The following is a 15,703-nucleotide window of genomic DNA, read 5'->3' on the forward strand; positions in this document are numbered from 1 at the left end:
TCTCGACTCTCATGTCCTCCACTCTTGGACAAAACACTCCACGGCATGATTGCTACAAAGTCTTGGTTTGGTTATCCTATATTCTTCCTTTGCCGCCACCAAACCTCAAAAGGCTGAAAAGCTAATTTTTGTAAGAGATTCCTAGGTTGTTCACAATGCCAATCACAGAAACATATGACCCATGTTATAATATAGATCATACTTCTCTCTTATTCATGTGATATCAAATCATTAATAAAATATAAAAAATAATTTTTCAATCATCTACTTTTAAATATATAAATAATTAAATTTACTTCTTTTCATCGTATTAATCTATTGAAATAGATAAATGATATTTATAATTCTAGCATGTACAAGCTTCCCGCACACCTTTTAAAAAAATGAGATAAATATGAGATCTGCGTGAAAATTTTATTTTTTTTAATGATAAACTCCAATTTTTTTTGAAAGAGTGCACGTGTTTTGCACACTCTAGAAATATATGAGAAATGATAGATGCAGTCATGAGTATGTAAGTGACGTGCAATCATTTTGAAAAAAAGTGAATAAATACGGGACTCATATGAAAAAATTAATTTTTTAATAGTAGATCATATTTTTTTTCAAAACGATTGCATAACGACGTTTGTATACTTCACGATTGTATGTAGCATTACTCGGATTATATATAATATTACTCTTTGAAATAAGTGATGATGGGATCGAAACATAGATCATAAATTCAAACATTGACTCTATACTCATCTAATTTAATTATATGTTGGAGCCAAACAAAATTTGCTTCATAGACAATATATGTGGTAAGGCCCATAACAAACTCCACTAATTAATTTAAGGGTGGTAGGCAGAACAGATGGGTGGATTTAACTTCTTCTAAACATAGCAGCAACATTAGTGTAAGAAAATCCTTATCAAGAAACAAAATCATGACATCTACGGCCTCTTCCTCTCACAACAAACTGATTTTGCCTTATAAACGCACCTAACAACACGCTTGCTCATGTCTAGCCTCCCTGCAAATTCTCTTTGCATTATCAACCTTTTTATGTTGATCCATCCTCTCCATCTCTCTCTCACTCTCCCTTTTCATGGCAGATCCTCCACGTTCAGTGACCACTCATGATATCTACAGCATTTTTGGAATCTCAAAAGATATATGCAAGGCATACAAATCCCTATTCTTGAAATGGAATATCGATAAGAGTCCGAAGAACAAAATCGAACTCAAAGCCAAATCCAAAGCCACTGGTCGTGAAGAGTACTACAAGGTAAACACAAACTTTTATGTCACATTTTCATGCAAAACGAATCCAATAAGACATCAATTTTTGTTTATCCAACCAAATGTAATAACAAAATCTCTAGCAAATGGCTAAGTGGCAAGAGTTTTGATCTTGATGGTACGTTCCTTTAGATCTAAATGTTTGAGTCATTGGTACAAATAATTTTTGGGAATTACGTCTAATCGATGAAAAGGATATCATGATTTACGCAACTCATGTAGTTGGATATGTCATACCAATTTGAGATTTAACCAGATAAAAGACGCTTTGTGTTTTCATAATCTTCGAGATTTTTCCTCTCCTCAAGGAAAAAACAGTTGGATAATGGTATTTGTAACATCCTTTTAGGTCATCAATGGAAATATCAGGGATGAGGAAACAAGTACTACAAATAGTGATCCAACAACACCAGCAGGTTCCAGTCATCATCGAAACAACGATGATCACTTGTTCTTCACGCACCAGACTAACTCCTTATTCTCGAGGAGTGGAAGTAGAAGAAGAAGCAAAACGCCGACACCGAGCCCACGATCGTCGACCAACAATTCAAGCCGAAGATGCACCACCCCACAATCAAGAAGCACGAGTGGTACTAGAAGAGGCTCCTCACAAACCGAATTCCCTACTTTCTCAAGAAATGCGTGCAGTAGGAGCAACTCGGAAACGGAAGCCTCTCTATTGGAAAACATGAGCTCCTTGGAAACGGAAAAGCCACCTCCTTTGTCAAGAAATACGAGCCGAAGGAGCTCAAGTAGTACCCCTATCATATTCTCACAATCAACAGCAAGGAGAAAACCTCCACCAGTCGAGAAAAAGCTCCATTGCACGCTCGAGGAGTTGTGCCAAGGATGTCTCAAGATGATCAAGATTACAAGAGATGCCATCACCAACAATGGGTACGAAATTTGTTCATCTTTTCCTAGCTATCTTGGTCGTGTGACAGGTCACAATTATCATCATCGTATAGGCCATTTATATATGTCTGAATCTTTGTCATTGATCCAAATATGATATCATGTAAACCATCATTCTGAAACATGGCAGGATAATCATCCAAGAAGAGGAGATATTGAAGATACAAGTGAAACCAGGATGGAGAAAAGGGACCAAGGTTACATTTGAGGGAAAGGGTGATGAAAAACCGGGCTATCTCCCTGCTGATATAATCTTCATGATAGATGAAGGAAGACACCCACTATTTACGAGGAAAGGTGATGATTTAGAAATAAGGGTTGAGATCCCTCTAGTGAACGCCCTTACAGGTTGCTCGATTCCGATTCCTCTGTTAGGAGGGGAGAAGATGGCATTATCATTTGATGATATCATATATCCAGGCTACGAAAAGATTATTCCAGGCCAAGGCATGCCACATCTTCAGGATCAAGGAAGGAGAGGCGATCTTCGAATCAAGTTTTTGGTCGAGTTTCCTATAGATCTGGGTGATGAACAACGAGCCGCAGCTTATAGAATACTACAAGAGTGTGTTTGATTATCAAATCTTTGATTTTGAATAAATTTTCATCTTCTTTACTAATGAAAACTTAGGGCTCGTTTGTAAACTTAAAATATCTCATAATTTTGTGACTAGTAGTGAATGATTTGTGAATCAAAAATGATAAACATACGTCACTTTTCACAACACATTACATAATCATGTTTTAAAATGAAGGGTAGTTAAATATTATTAAGTTAAAAAAAATTTTGAATATAATTTTTGAATATTGTTTTTGTTTTGAAATTTAAAAAAATTCTATTATTTTTTATATTTTATTTGGAAGTTTGAAAAAATTATATTGCAATTTTGTATTTAGATAATGATTAGGTAATGATTAGATAAAAACATTGAAGATCTAAAATTAAAAAGTGTTTTATATTTGATTAATATTTGAAAAACAATTTATGAGAAATTTTTAAAATATATGATAATATCTCATTATCCAAACAAGACCTTAGGCCCCAAAATATACTAGACTCAAGTTACTAGTTCAGAGATGCAAGATGCCTAGCATTTTAAGAAAAATATTCATTTAGTCACAAGGGAAAAATCAAATATGGTGATTAATCAAAGAGTTCTAAAATAAGGAGTAAAAAGATTTGAGCTTGTTTACAAAGAATTAAGAAAGTTAAGAATCAAGTTAAACTTAAAAAAGCAAATGATAGATTATGAGAATACTATATTTACAAAAAAAATTTATAAAAATAAACTCACGTAATTTAATATAATATTTTAAATTTAAAAATAATTTTATAATCTAACATACTATATTAAGTCACGTTAATTTATAAGCTTATTTTCGTGACTTGATCACTTCTCATCGATTATATATAAGGCCAGCATAAATGATCTATGTTTCATCGGAAAGTCTCTCAATAATTTACAAGCACCTGCAAGCAGTACGACTATATAAGCTCACATCACTAGAACGTGTTGAGGTCCAATTCATTGAAGATATACCAAAATTGATAAATAAAAAAAGAAACCATTATCTCTACTACGTGGTTCTTGTAGTTTACATTTGGTTTGAGAATTGGAATTAAAAAATCGTAATAATAAAATTTTAAAAAAAAAATAATAATAATAATTCAAGATTCATTGAACTAATAATAACAAACTCATTAATGACAATGTAAACCATCTCCATTTATAAATTAATGTAAAAAAAAAATGCAACAGCAAACGGGAAAATATACACAATCTTCTAGTAAAATGGGACCATCTGGTAACGTGTAGAAACTCTCAAAGCAAAACGTCAACAAACAAATAAATTAGAGAGCATACCACGTACGGGAGCCAAAACCAAATAAAACATAGGTATTGAAAAAATAAATATATTTTTGCAATGTGTGAATTTGAACGAAAAAGCAGTGTCTCCACAGAGGAAAAATGGAGGTGGTCACTGGAAGCAGCAGGACCAACAACCTGCAGGATAGAGCAAGAATATATAAGTTATTTTTTAATGTAGTGATGAAATTCGACAGAATATTAGTCGGGACACTATTCCCAGACACTCGGTGCCAATAAAAAAAAAAAAAACAGAATAAAACTTAATATTGCTAAAGGAAAAGGTAGAGCAAGGCATAATTTCATGGACTCTGATGTGGACTTGCCGACAGAAACCCAGTGATGGGTCTTGTTTTCAAACCTCCTATTCACCGAAGCAAAGATCTAATAATTTTTCCAGCATTGAGACAGAAGAATCATTTGGGAGTCACCAACAACCAATAATGCCATAATTTGGTGGACGTTTTCGTGGAGGCTTTCAATGTTTAACATATCAAATCAAGTGTACAATGCCAGCACTAAAACTTTACAATCACAGACAGAATCCAAAGGTAAGCATTGGGGAAGTATAAAAATGTCAACCTAACAGGAATTTTGTGGACATCTATTTTCCTTATTTAATGCTACTCATTATTATTTTCCCCCAAAGTCAGATGCATACCTGGTATAGGGATGATGATCTTCTTTCAGGGCCCACAACTTATGGGAAAGAATGGTAACTCGATAACTACATTTCAGCTTCTTGGGGCAAATGCAGCTAGTGCATTAGCATGTGCGGGAGAGAGGTTGCTCAAAAGGGGTTGCATTTGCTGACCATACAGTGAAATCAAGTGAGAGAAAGCTCTGCCTACTTCGGCCTTAGCTTCAGAAGTTTCTTCAGGGGAAACCACTACTTGAGCAAAAAGATTAACCAACTCCGGAACTAGAGAGAGGATCTGCTCGCATTAAACGGGGAAAATAAAACAGCAAAGACATCACTTCTTGGAAAAAGCAAGAATTTAGACAACTAATCGGCCAATTTTACATTGCAGTTAGGAAATGAAACAAATACCTGTGGATTTGACGATAAAACAAGAGTAGATACACAACTATAGACTGTGATGGACTCCTCATGATCTTCTTTCAAAGGAAGAACTTTCAAGAAAACAGGAAGGACCTGCCAAGAGTAACCATAGGATAGACAGAGCCAAAAAGAAGAATTAGCTATAACGAGTAATGATGCTAATTCTTTTTAAAAAAAACATAAGAAGACACCAGAAGAAAACCTGATTTAGTGGGACAGACTCAGGGTGCACCATTATCATCCTTGCCACTGCACCAGCTGCATTATCCCTGACGGCATTGTCTGGCTCAGATTCCCCAAATAGGGGGTAAAGTCCACGCAATGTATCACCATAGTATCTGGCATTGATGAAAGGAAAAGGCTACAGCAAGGTAAATGCAAGTTCCAGAGAAGACAAGTTCAAGCCCACAATAGAATACTTAGCATGTATGTTGCCCACTCCCGATTAAAACCCAACAACATCAAATCAAACAGGAAGGAAAACCAAAATTTACAACTATTAAAGAGGGCAAGAGGATATAGAAAAAGGGGGAGGAAAAGAGGAGACCATGAAGCAGATTACTATAGAGAAGGATACTTCAAAGCGGACTCGCCCCCATTTTTGCACAGCTCTCCAACACAAAAAGCAGCATTCCTTCTATTAGTGGCCTCGGATGAAGTTAACTCTTTCAGTACCAAGGGCATTACTCTCTGATTTGTATGGAGTGAGTTCCACAAATAAGTCGCATATTCTCGAAGACATCATTAGTTATCCAAAAATAAGATGATATATTTAAGAGCAATAGCATTACATCAACATAGCCTGCAATTGGAGAACCCATATCCTGAGCTACTTCTGCGAGGCAAGCGACCACCATGGTTCGATCTTGCGAAGGGCGTGAAGCTCTCTGCAGTAGTCAACAACTACAACAGTGACATACAACAACAAAATAAATGATAGCATAGAATTGCAACTACATACATCACAAGATCATTGCTAACCCACCGCGAATTTCATTAAAGGATCATATAGCTTCGCAAATATGGGTGCAAAATGAGAACCCATGGACTTGGCAAATGCAGGAAGAAGATCAGAAATTGCATCCATAAGCTCTTCATCATGCTGGGTATCATCATCATCAATATCACTGTCAGGTTCTGTTTGCTGACAAGCTGATTCCTCTCGGAGCAATAATAAAGTAGCATCAACAAGCCGAGGCATGTCTGAAATCAGATCACATATAGAAGCAAGTTCAAAATAAGATGTTTGGCTTAAATCCGGAAGATCTCCTTGAATAATAGGCAAAATGGAGGCAACTAAACTTTTACTTACATGGCTCAATAGCCATGTATCCATATTCCTTGATGATGTCAGCTACACTCAGACAAGCTTGAGCAACAACTTCTTTGTCATCATCTTCAGCCAGAGTCTTGATATAGATATTCATCACGGTGTCTGTAATTAAAAGGAATCATAAGAGCTAGACCAGGCAATTTCAGAGCTAAGATATTTGCTATTCCCAACTCAAAAGTTCTGACCTAAAATTACTTTTGTTTTTGCTGTTCCTTCCTACAAAACGAGAAGGATTGTGAAAATGTTAGTACTTTTTAGTATATCCAGCCATCTATGGTGCTTTCACAACATAAGAGTACCGAGACTAAGCTAGCTTTCAAACTAAAGCTAAAGGCGTCGCTTCTAGAAACATTGACGAGTGAGGTAGTTCTTTATTGACTAAGATAAAAATGGAACCAATATTGGCAGATAAAAAGATCCACGAAATCCAAAGTACAAATAATAGACAGGCTCAAATTGCCAAGTATGAGAACCACAAAAGGAACTACTTATGCTAATACTATTCTAAAGCTTTTGATTGGACCCAAAGTAAACAAGGGCTTTCAAGAAAATAGTACTTGAGAGAGAGAGAGAGAGGGTTCTGATGCAGACTAACATTTTGACTCTGGAAGATTGTCAGCGCTGCTAGTAAGATATCTGCAATTAAATTAAAATAAATTAACTATGAAAATTCTATAGATTCATTCGTGAATTTTAAACACAGTATGAAGTGAATATTATCTTGCTTGCAAATTTTAACAGTGCTTCCACTATTAATCATAAAAATTCAAATCCAAACAGTTGAATGTAATATTGAGACAAGTTAAAGAAAACAATAACCCGGAAAATAACTGCACGTCAACTTACAAGATTATACATGTATACAATCACCACTCCATATAAACCTGTTAGCACATCTGAAATAAACCTTCACTTGTCTTGTACAGGTTCATTGAGCTTGACCAAGCCTATATATTTTTTCTTGGTTTCTGATATAAATATCTATTCTGTTTTTCCTATTTTTGGAAGGAGGGGGATGCTAAAGAAAGAATGGAAAAGAACAAAAGAGCTAATGCTGGAAGCTGTGAAAACAAATGAGTTGGAGATAAGGTTGTCTTGACAATGACAAGACAGACATTTTTTTCATCAATTGCGAGACCATTAACCAAGTTCAGAGAGTTTATTTTAAGGTTTAGATGCACCAAGTAAAAAAGGAGACAAAATAGGTTAGATGCATGGTGCAAAACAACTTTGACACAAGCAGATAGCAGATAGATACTAACGTTTTAGAGCTATTGTTGCCTGAAGCCGAACATCTTCATGAAAATAACCTGAGTGTCTTACCAAAATTTTCAATGACTCCTCCAAATAGCTTAAAAATATTAAGAAACCAAAAAATCTTCTCTCCTTCAATTAGTGCTTTACTCTTGCAAAGGTGAGATGAAAAACTAAAAAGGAAAAACTAGAAGAAATAGAGTTAAAGGATACGGTGCATAAGAACTCTTTGTGTGTTGAGCAAATAATCCAAGAGCTTGAGTTGCAGCAGCCTTTTCATCCAAAACTCCAGTTCTTATACTAATATTCCGTACCCTTGGTTCATCACGAGCTTCATCATCAGATGAAACTCCTCCAAATCCATTAAAAATTTCATCATCAGACTCAACAATGTCCACCGCAGAGCCATCATCCAGATTGCATGAAGCAAATGCCAGAGGTACAACATGAGGAAGATACTGTTTACCAAGACAAATATCTACTCATAAATATAGGTGATAAGAAAAATCCGCAAAAGTCACAATATACAAATACATGCACACCTGTGCAAATCCTTCACCCAAAATTTCTGCTATATTGCTGAAGAATCCATGTGTATACTCCCGAAGCTCACTGAACTCCAGTCCAAAACCCTGAGAATGGAATTATTAATCAATTACTAAAAAGGACCAATAATAATCCGGTAAAAGAGAAGTGCCAAAGCAAGTACTGTAATTGCGGCCTCTATGAAAGGAGGTAATATTGATTCCATCCTCATTCTCCCCACAGACATTGCAACGATTCCAACTAGTTCAGTAGCCCTTGCTCGTGAACGGAGATCCTCATCATTAGCAAGTACCATAAAATTTTTCATCAACTCTAGAACCCTTTCAGCATATGGAAGGAAGGCTTGCTCTGCAGCAGCTGCAACTGAACCAATTGCAGACTGCAAGGAAATTAACAGAAATCCTAAAGTTATGGTCAAACAGAGGAAAATGAATTTTGCAGATAATGATCACCAAATTTAAACCAATGATGCAAGTCTTTAAAGCACACAAGATACATCTTTGTACCATGCACGTCTCCTGCAAATTCCGAGGGCTGCTGTGGAGGGCTGCCAATAGTCTCCCCATCAATGGATCTAGAAAAGGAAGGATTTCCTCCCCCATGTCCTCACAAAATGCAGCCAAAGCATAGTATGACTTCTCCTGTAGAATAAGTCTGAGTTGAGCTCAGAAAATAATTATAACAATAAATGGCAGAACTCAACATTCTATCCACATTTACCTTTACTTCATCAGATGCATCATCAAGGGCATTTAAGATGCTGGGAAGAACACTTTCATAATGTGATACAATCTCAGGTTGCAAATGCTCAGCAAATTGACCCAATGCAAATGATGCAGCCCCTCTAACCATTTGTTCAGGATCCCTCAAAGCCCCCAAGACAATATGAAGAACAGGTTCCAACTTATTTTTCATCAACTCCAAACAACCCTCTGAAATGACACCTAAAGCAGTAACAGAAGCTTCCCGATACTTTGGGTTTGCATTCTGACTACTCAGAGATGCAAATTCAAACACAGGGGGAAACACGTGCTTGGGGAGGTTTAAAGCCATAGTGTCAATAACTTCAGCAGCGGCTCTATCTGGTGCAAGATCATCATCTTCATCTCCATCAGTTGATTCTGCAAGCAAAGGGCACATAACTTGCAGGATAGGGATAACCAACTTATACTTTTTAAGGGAATTGGACTTGTACTTTGCTAGCCATGAAATTATCTGAATAGCCTGATAAATTGAACAAAGCATAAGAAGTAAGCAAATTATCTAGAACACCCAGAAGGGAGTAAACGCAATTAAATGGATCAAATCAAAATCCAACAAAGCTTTATACCAACCGCCTAGGCTGATTAGAGTATGGAAGACAGGAAAATATATTTGCAGCTCCTTCCTACCTGATGACGTGTGTTGGATTCCAGATTTTGACTTGAGCACACTTCAAGGGAGAACTGCACAATGGATTTAACAGATTCCCCAAGAAGAGGTGCGGGAGATTCAATCAACTCATCAAAGATTTCAAAAGCAATTACAGCTACATCTTCCTCACCAGAGGCAAGACACTGCCTGGAAACATGCAAAATGCTGGGAATGAATTCACGAAACTTGACCTGCATCAGTATGAAATAATCATGCAACAAAAAAATGGAATCAATATGAGTCAAGGCCAGAAAGAACTAAAATATAATGATAGAGCCCAAGGGAATTAATGTTTAATATTTAGTAAAAGGAATCACATTTCTAAAATGCAATGAATCTCTTAGCATCAATAAATATCATGAGTCACTTCTAGGACAATGTTTTTCGCTCTTGATTAGTCCCGTCAAGAAGTACACTGAATAGTTGAGCATAATCACAATAGGAAAATCTAATCTTAGAAATTTCATGAACTGCATAAAAAAGATGCACACACGAAGTCATCAAAATAACTATAGTTGTTTCTCAATATCATTTACAATACAAGATAAACACAAATACATGTTCAAATATTTCAGGACAGTGAGATTCCTTCCAAAGTATAATTTTTACTTTTCTATATTAATAAAAACAGATTAGAAAATGATGGCCACCGCAAAACTACAATTGGATAACATATTACAAACTCACCACTTCATCCCCATCATTAGTGAACTCTAGAAAAGACCCCACTGCTCTGGTAGCACATGGAAAAAAATCTAGTAAGCAACCATATGATATTGCTTGTTCACTACAAAAGGAACAAAAAATTGTAAAAAATGAATTTTAAATTACTTGAGAGCAGCAACTCTAACACGATTGCTAGTCTCATCCTGTAGGCACTTCAAAAGAAGAGCTTGCAAATCCGTGAAATGTGGTCGAAAACTACTCCCGATGGTTTCAGTTAAGGAGCTGAAAAGGATCAGGGCCACCTTGTACCACAAAGAAGAAAAATCGTATGAGTTAGCCTATTTGACATTGTAGATAAGCACCAGCCTGAGCAAGCATCCATATGAAAAACTCATATGCTGAAAAGATCAGGATAATAGTATTTGTCTGAGCTAATGAAGATACATAATAGATAATAAGAATCATCAGAGATTGATGAGCAAACATATTCATTGTAATATAAGAACAAAGAAAAATAGATTTGAACATGGTTCATCCCCTTAAATGTGATATAGATAGGTTTTAGTGTAATAATACTAAGGCAAAATGCGGAACATCTTGGATTCCATGAAAATTATGTTCCTAAAGAAGTAAGCAAATTACAAGTGATACAATTATCACTGATACATATTCATGCTCTTATACAAGTAGCTACATAGTACCAATTGGACAGAACAATCTTCTCTAAGGTCATAGTTATACTTGAAACTGCCTACCAAAGCTGTAAGCTTATAACGTCAGTAAACATAGGGTGGAATACATACCATGAATTTTGAAATTTTGTGTACACAAGAAAAACACATCAAGATTAACAAATTCGATCACACTTACAGAATCAAGAAACTGTTAATGTGGATGCATGTTGAAAGAGATCTAATATGGCAACAAGATATCAATGAGGGGCAGCACAAGACATTATAATAACACAAATAGGGTAACCAGATGGCTTCGAAGAGTTGTGAGCTTACTTCTCTATGGTCTTCTTGTGCACTCTGGCTACATTGGAACAAAAAGGGCAACAAATCAGGCCACTCTCCTGCTGGAATGGCATGCTTTGCAATGACACTCACCACATTTGCACTTGCTCGCCTCACTGGTGGGCTGCAGTAGTACAATCAATAAGATCATTTTCAAAATCCCAAAGCAAAGCAATTACAAATACAATTAATTTGACATCGGGGGCAGTTGACTAGCTGGTAGAGAAAGAGAAACTCAAATTTAACAAACCACTAAGTAAAAGAATAGGCGGGACTGGTTTTAGAGAATAGGCCTCATGTGAGAATGTTCAATGAAAAGGATAGCGGGCCTGAACTATAGAGTAGTTGCTTTGTCTCCAGAAGCTAGAAAAAGTTCCACTCTAGGATACATTACTTTAACTTACATTTCCTAACTCTTAACGGCACCCAAACATGAAGTTTCAAAGCCTCAAAAATTCATTTAGCAAAATATCAGGCATGCAAGAAGGCTAAATGATAAAAATTGAACATATTATATGCAAGGGTCATCATGATAAAATCTCATATAGCAGCAACTGAACCAGTATACATGAAAGCAGGTTTACGGATTACTGAGAAATATTGGCAATTCAAACGCTCAATTTCAGTGCATCAATACAGAGGCAAAAGAAATAAGCTCCTACTGGGTAGGAGTCATCAACAACCATGAGATCAATACCTCAATCACAACAAACACAACCTCGACCAAACCAAACTAGTATCTTACACAGTTAAAAAGGGAAAAAGAATTCCAAGTTTAATGTTTCTCACATCCCTAACTTTTCTAATCAAACAAATTTCTTAAAACAATTATCGCAAAAATTCAAAGTTCAATTCTTTAGAATCATCAACATCAGATCAATGCATCTTATTCAGCCGCAGTTCGATAAAGCAACAAAACCGATTAAGCTTCATAATATACCAAAAATCATAATTGAAATCAATAATACCCATATCCAAATTCAGCACAAAATTGATAATCCGTGAATTAAAAGCAACACGTATATAAAAATAACTGAGTCATAACTTTTAACAGGTGGAAAAAAAAGTATTTATTATTTATCTGTATAGTTAATTTGGACCTGTGTTCCATGGTAATACTCTCAATGAGGGACTGTTTGACAAGCTGCTTGAGCTGCGGGGAGAGCTTGGCCCAGTGGCCGGTGATCTTCTTGCGGAGCAGCACGGCGGCTAGCTGGCGGACGTTGGGGGTCTTGGCCGTGCGGAGATGCTGCACCAACGCGGGCACCACCTGCGGGTCCTTGGCCAAGCGCTTTATCTGCTCCTCCGCCTGCCGCCTCGCGTCGTTGTCCGGCATCAAGAATTGTATCAGCAAGAGCTCCAACGACTGCGCCATTGCTCTGTTTCTCTGTCCAACTCTCTCTCTCTCTCTCTCTCTCTCTCTCTCTCTCTGAATTTTCTTAAAGGCCCTGGCTGGCTTCTTTTCCCTACGATGGAGGCTGGTGCCGCGAGTCGAGGCTTTTGAGGGTTTTTGAGTTTTGCTTTGCTTTGTATTTAAGGAAGCAGAAGTGGGAGTGTGTTTTGGGGTTTTACAGCGCACAGAACAGATTTTGTTGGGATTTTAGTAAAATGTCGTCCAACACACTGCACGATTGTTGGGTCCACGCGTGATGTTTTGCCCCCGGCTTATTTTACTCACCATTTCACATCCTATATATCATTTTTTTTTTTCCTGCAAAATTAATTCTTCTACTCATTATTTACTAAAAAAAAAAAAAAAATTATAAAAAATCATGTATTATGTGTGGTATGAGATCGATTAGTATAATTTTTTTTACCTATTCTCCTTTCTTTTTCTATTAAAAAAAACTCTCCTTTTTCTTATAAAATTATCAGTTAGTCTATAAAATTTATAATTTATTTCTTTATTTTTCTTGGATAATCTTATATACAATTTTGGAGTATACAGTTTCTTGCATATTCCATTTGAAAAAAAAGTTGAGATCACCATTAAAAAACTAATTTCTCATATGGAATTTAGATTTATCTAATTTTTTATAAAAATGCGTTACAATTTCACGACTGCAAACATTATTTCTTATTTTTCTTCTCTCCTAACCCCCTAGGTTGTAAGTATTCATATAGACGTTCTTTGGCCAAAGTTCATGGAAGTTTGTTAGTGAACTCCTCAATGGTTAATTGATTTTTATAATGAGTTTAGCTACAGATCAATCATTGTTCATCATCAGACATTGCACACCTTACGTGGATTTTTTTTATTTAAAAGCAAAACATGTGTTTTGCATAATTGGTTTTACTTTTCTTCCCATTTGAATTTTGTATACATCCTGCAAAACCCACCCTCCTCCCTCGCCAGGAACCCAATTCGTCTTTCTCTTTCTAACGTCATCTTGCAATGGCGTCTCTCTGTTCAGCACCACCTCACCATATTCCTTCGTCTACTTAGCACTGTCACTCCCTACGAGTTGATTGAATGGACCAAATCAGCAACACTGCTCCGGTGGAGCTCTATTTCGCCGCCACCTTTGCTCAGCTTCGTAGGTAAATGTTGTATCATTTTTCATTCCATACTATTACGTTCTTCTTGTATACTGAGAGAGATGATTTTTAGGGTTTTGTGAGATGGGGGTATTGTAGCTTAGGGCATAGAGAAAAACATTATTCTTTGGTGACAGACATAATTATAAGGGTACAATCTTAAAATCTCATATCACATGTTAATTAATTAGCATCTAAATTATTTCTTTTTTTGTTAATACAACTTAGGTTTCGAATACATGATGAAGCACGAAGTCAGATGAAGAGAAGAGGAATGAAAAGATGAAGATTTCCAACTGAGGAAGGATGAAACACGAAGTTGAAGAGAAGAATTGACAAAGGGGAGGAGGGTCGATGGCGACAGGGGTGCTGGGCAGAGGGAGGGTTGATGGCGATGAGATAACTTTGCAAAGGATGGGCAACGCGGAGGGTGGGGGACAGGATGGGCGATGGGGCTCAAAAAATTTCAAATGGGTGAGAGAGAAACATGCGATGGGGAGAATGAGGGGAAACAAAAAACAAAACAAAAATGCTGCCATGGTGTGTGGCTGATGCAAAACAATGGCTGATGAAAAGTTTTTGTTTTATAATGGCACTGACATTGATTTAGGCATCGGTTGAGCCATTTGATAGTTAAACATACTACTTTTTTATATTTTGGCTAATTTATTCGAAGTCAATAATACATTGAAATATTGGCCATAATTCTCTGTATAGTAATAAATTTTTATTTTTATTAGTATTTTGTTTTTATTTTATCTATTTTTCAAATATGTATTTAAATTCATCCAATCATATCTATTTTCTTTTTTATAATTTTCAGAAAACAGCAACCTATACAATCAAAATACATCAGAAAAATTCAAAATATCAAAATACATCGAATTGCATAAGATCAACGTCATCAAATTACATCAAATCAAATTGTAAATTACACAAAACATAAAAAATACATCAACTTACATGAAAACACAAAGCAACAAAGCATCGTTTCCTGTAAAATTCTTATGGGAAAAATAATTTCTTTTAAGTAATATTTTTTTATGGAGGGAAATTAATGTTTTTTAATTAATTGCCTATTTCTGTTGCTTCATACAAACAAGCCTATTAACTGTAGATAAAAATTATTTTCATTTGCCTTTGCCTATTTCAATATAGGGTAAAAAAAGTGATATTACCTTGCACTCAAAAGCAGATGAAATCACTCTCACAATCATAGTCAATTAAGGCTTCGTTTGGTTTCAAAAATCATCTCAACTCATCATTACAATTTTTTTAAATTCCAATATAAAATATAATAAACAATTCAATTTTTTCAAATCTTAAAATAATAATAATATTAAAAAATAATATTCTAACAATATTTTATCATCTCAACTCAACTCACTTCAACATCCAAACACAACCTAAATAATGTTATATACTGTTTTAAGATGTATAAATTCAATGCATTTTCTTTAAAAAATAATAGAGTTCATCATTAAAATATAATTTTTTACGTGAATTTTAAATTTATTTAATTTTTTTTAAATAAAATGTAAAACTTACGTATTTTAAAATTACAAATATCATTTAGCTAATTAGTAAAGTCGGTCCGCATACAACGCGACCGAATGGGCAGCAAGAAAGGCGTTGGGTCCGAGCCCACGGCAAGGCCCGTGTAGGAATGGATTCATCGGGCAGTCAAGAACTGGAAATGGGTGCATATATAGGATAGAATACGAGGTAAACTTTGTTGGGTACAGGTTTTAACTTTCTAATAAGGTACGTATGTGTGCGCGTGTCGGTGGGACGGCCCATCTAAAG

The 15,703-nt window shown here is 35.7% G+C and overlaps 2 protein-coding genes across 2 annotated transcripts; one reads left to right on the plus strand and one right to left on the minus strand.

The window, feature by feature from the left end:
• Window positions 1–1,003: 1,003 nt before the first annotated feature.
• On the plus strand, window positions 1,004–2,873 carry LOC109002268 (dnaJ homolog subfamily B member 1-like). Its single transcript, XM_018979936.2, has 3 exons — window positions 1,004–1,271; window positions 1,635–2,182; window positions 2,331–2,873. The coding sequence occupies exons 1-3, from the start codon at window positions 1,092–1,094 to the stop codon at window positions 2,773–2,775; spliced, it is 1,173 nt and encodes a 390-aa protein (XP_018835481.1). The 5' UTR covers window positions 1,004–1,091; the 3' UTR covers window positions 2,776–2,873.
• A 1,033-nt stretch (window positions 2,874–3,906) lies between these two features.
• On the minus strand, window positions 3,907–12,908 carry LOC109002293 (importin-4). Its single transcript, XM_018979972.2, has 21 exons — window positions 12,460–12,908; window positions 11,351–11,483; window positions 10,509–10,645; window positions 10,365–10,410; window positions 9,656–9,868; window positions 8,985–9,488; window positions 8,771–8,905; window positions 8,428–8,643; window positions 8,261–8,350; window positions 7,932–8,176; window positions 7,727–7,815; window positions 7,060–7,100; window positions 6,650–6,680; window positions 6,444–6,566; window positions 6,117–6,334; window positions 5,923–6,018; window positions 5,709–5,821; window positions 5,334–5,469; window positions 5,120–5,224; window positions 4,730–5,003; window positions 3,907–4,206 (listed from the first exon to the last, which is right to left on the minus strand). The coding sequence occupies exons 1-20, from the start codon at window positions 12,732–12,734 to the stop codon at window positions 4,803–4,805; spliced, it is 3,147 nt and encodes a 1,048-aa protein (XP_018835517.1). The 5' UTR covers window positions 12,735–12,908; the 3' UTR covers window positions 3,907–4,206; window positions 4,730–4,802.
• Window positions 12,909–15,703: the final 2,795 nt, after the last annotated feature.

The sequence above is a fragment of the Juglans regia genome, chromosome 16 (genome assembly GCF_001411555.2).
Source record: "Juglans regia cultivar Chandler chromosome 16, Walnut 2.0, whole genome shotgun sequence".
In the NCBI taxonomy this organism is placed as follows: Eukaryota; Viridiplantae; Streptophyta; class Magnoliopsida; order Fagales; family Juglandaceae; genus Juglans; species Juglans regia.

Coding starts and splice junctions, on each gene's coding strand:
- LOC109002268 (XM_018979936.2), top strand. CDS start 1,092: ATGGCAGATCCTCCACGTTCAGTGACCACTCATGATATCTACAGCATT. Junction 1,272..1,634: donor GTCGTGAAGAGTACTACAAG/GTAAACACAAAC, acceptor ACATCCTTTTAG/GTCATCAATGGAAATATCAG. Junction 2,183..2,330: donor GATGCCATCACCAACAATGG/GTACGAAATTTG, acceptor GAAACATGGCAG/GATAATCATCCAAGAAGAGG.
- LOC109002293 (XM_018979972.2), bottom strand. CDS start 12,734: ATGGCGCAGTCGTTGGAGCTCTTGCTGATACAATTCTTGATGCCGGAC. Junction 8,177..8,260: donor TGGGTGAAGGATTTGCACAG/GTGTGCATGTAT, acceptor CTTGGTAAACAG/TATCTTCCTCATGTTGTACC. Junction 5,225..5,333: donor AGTCTGTCCCACTAAATCAG/GTTTTCTTCTGG, acceptor TACTCTTGGCAG/GTCCTTCCTGTTTTCTTGAA.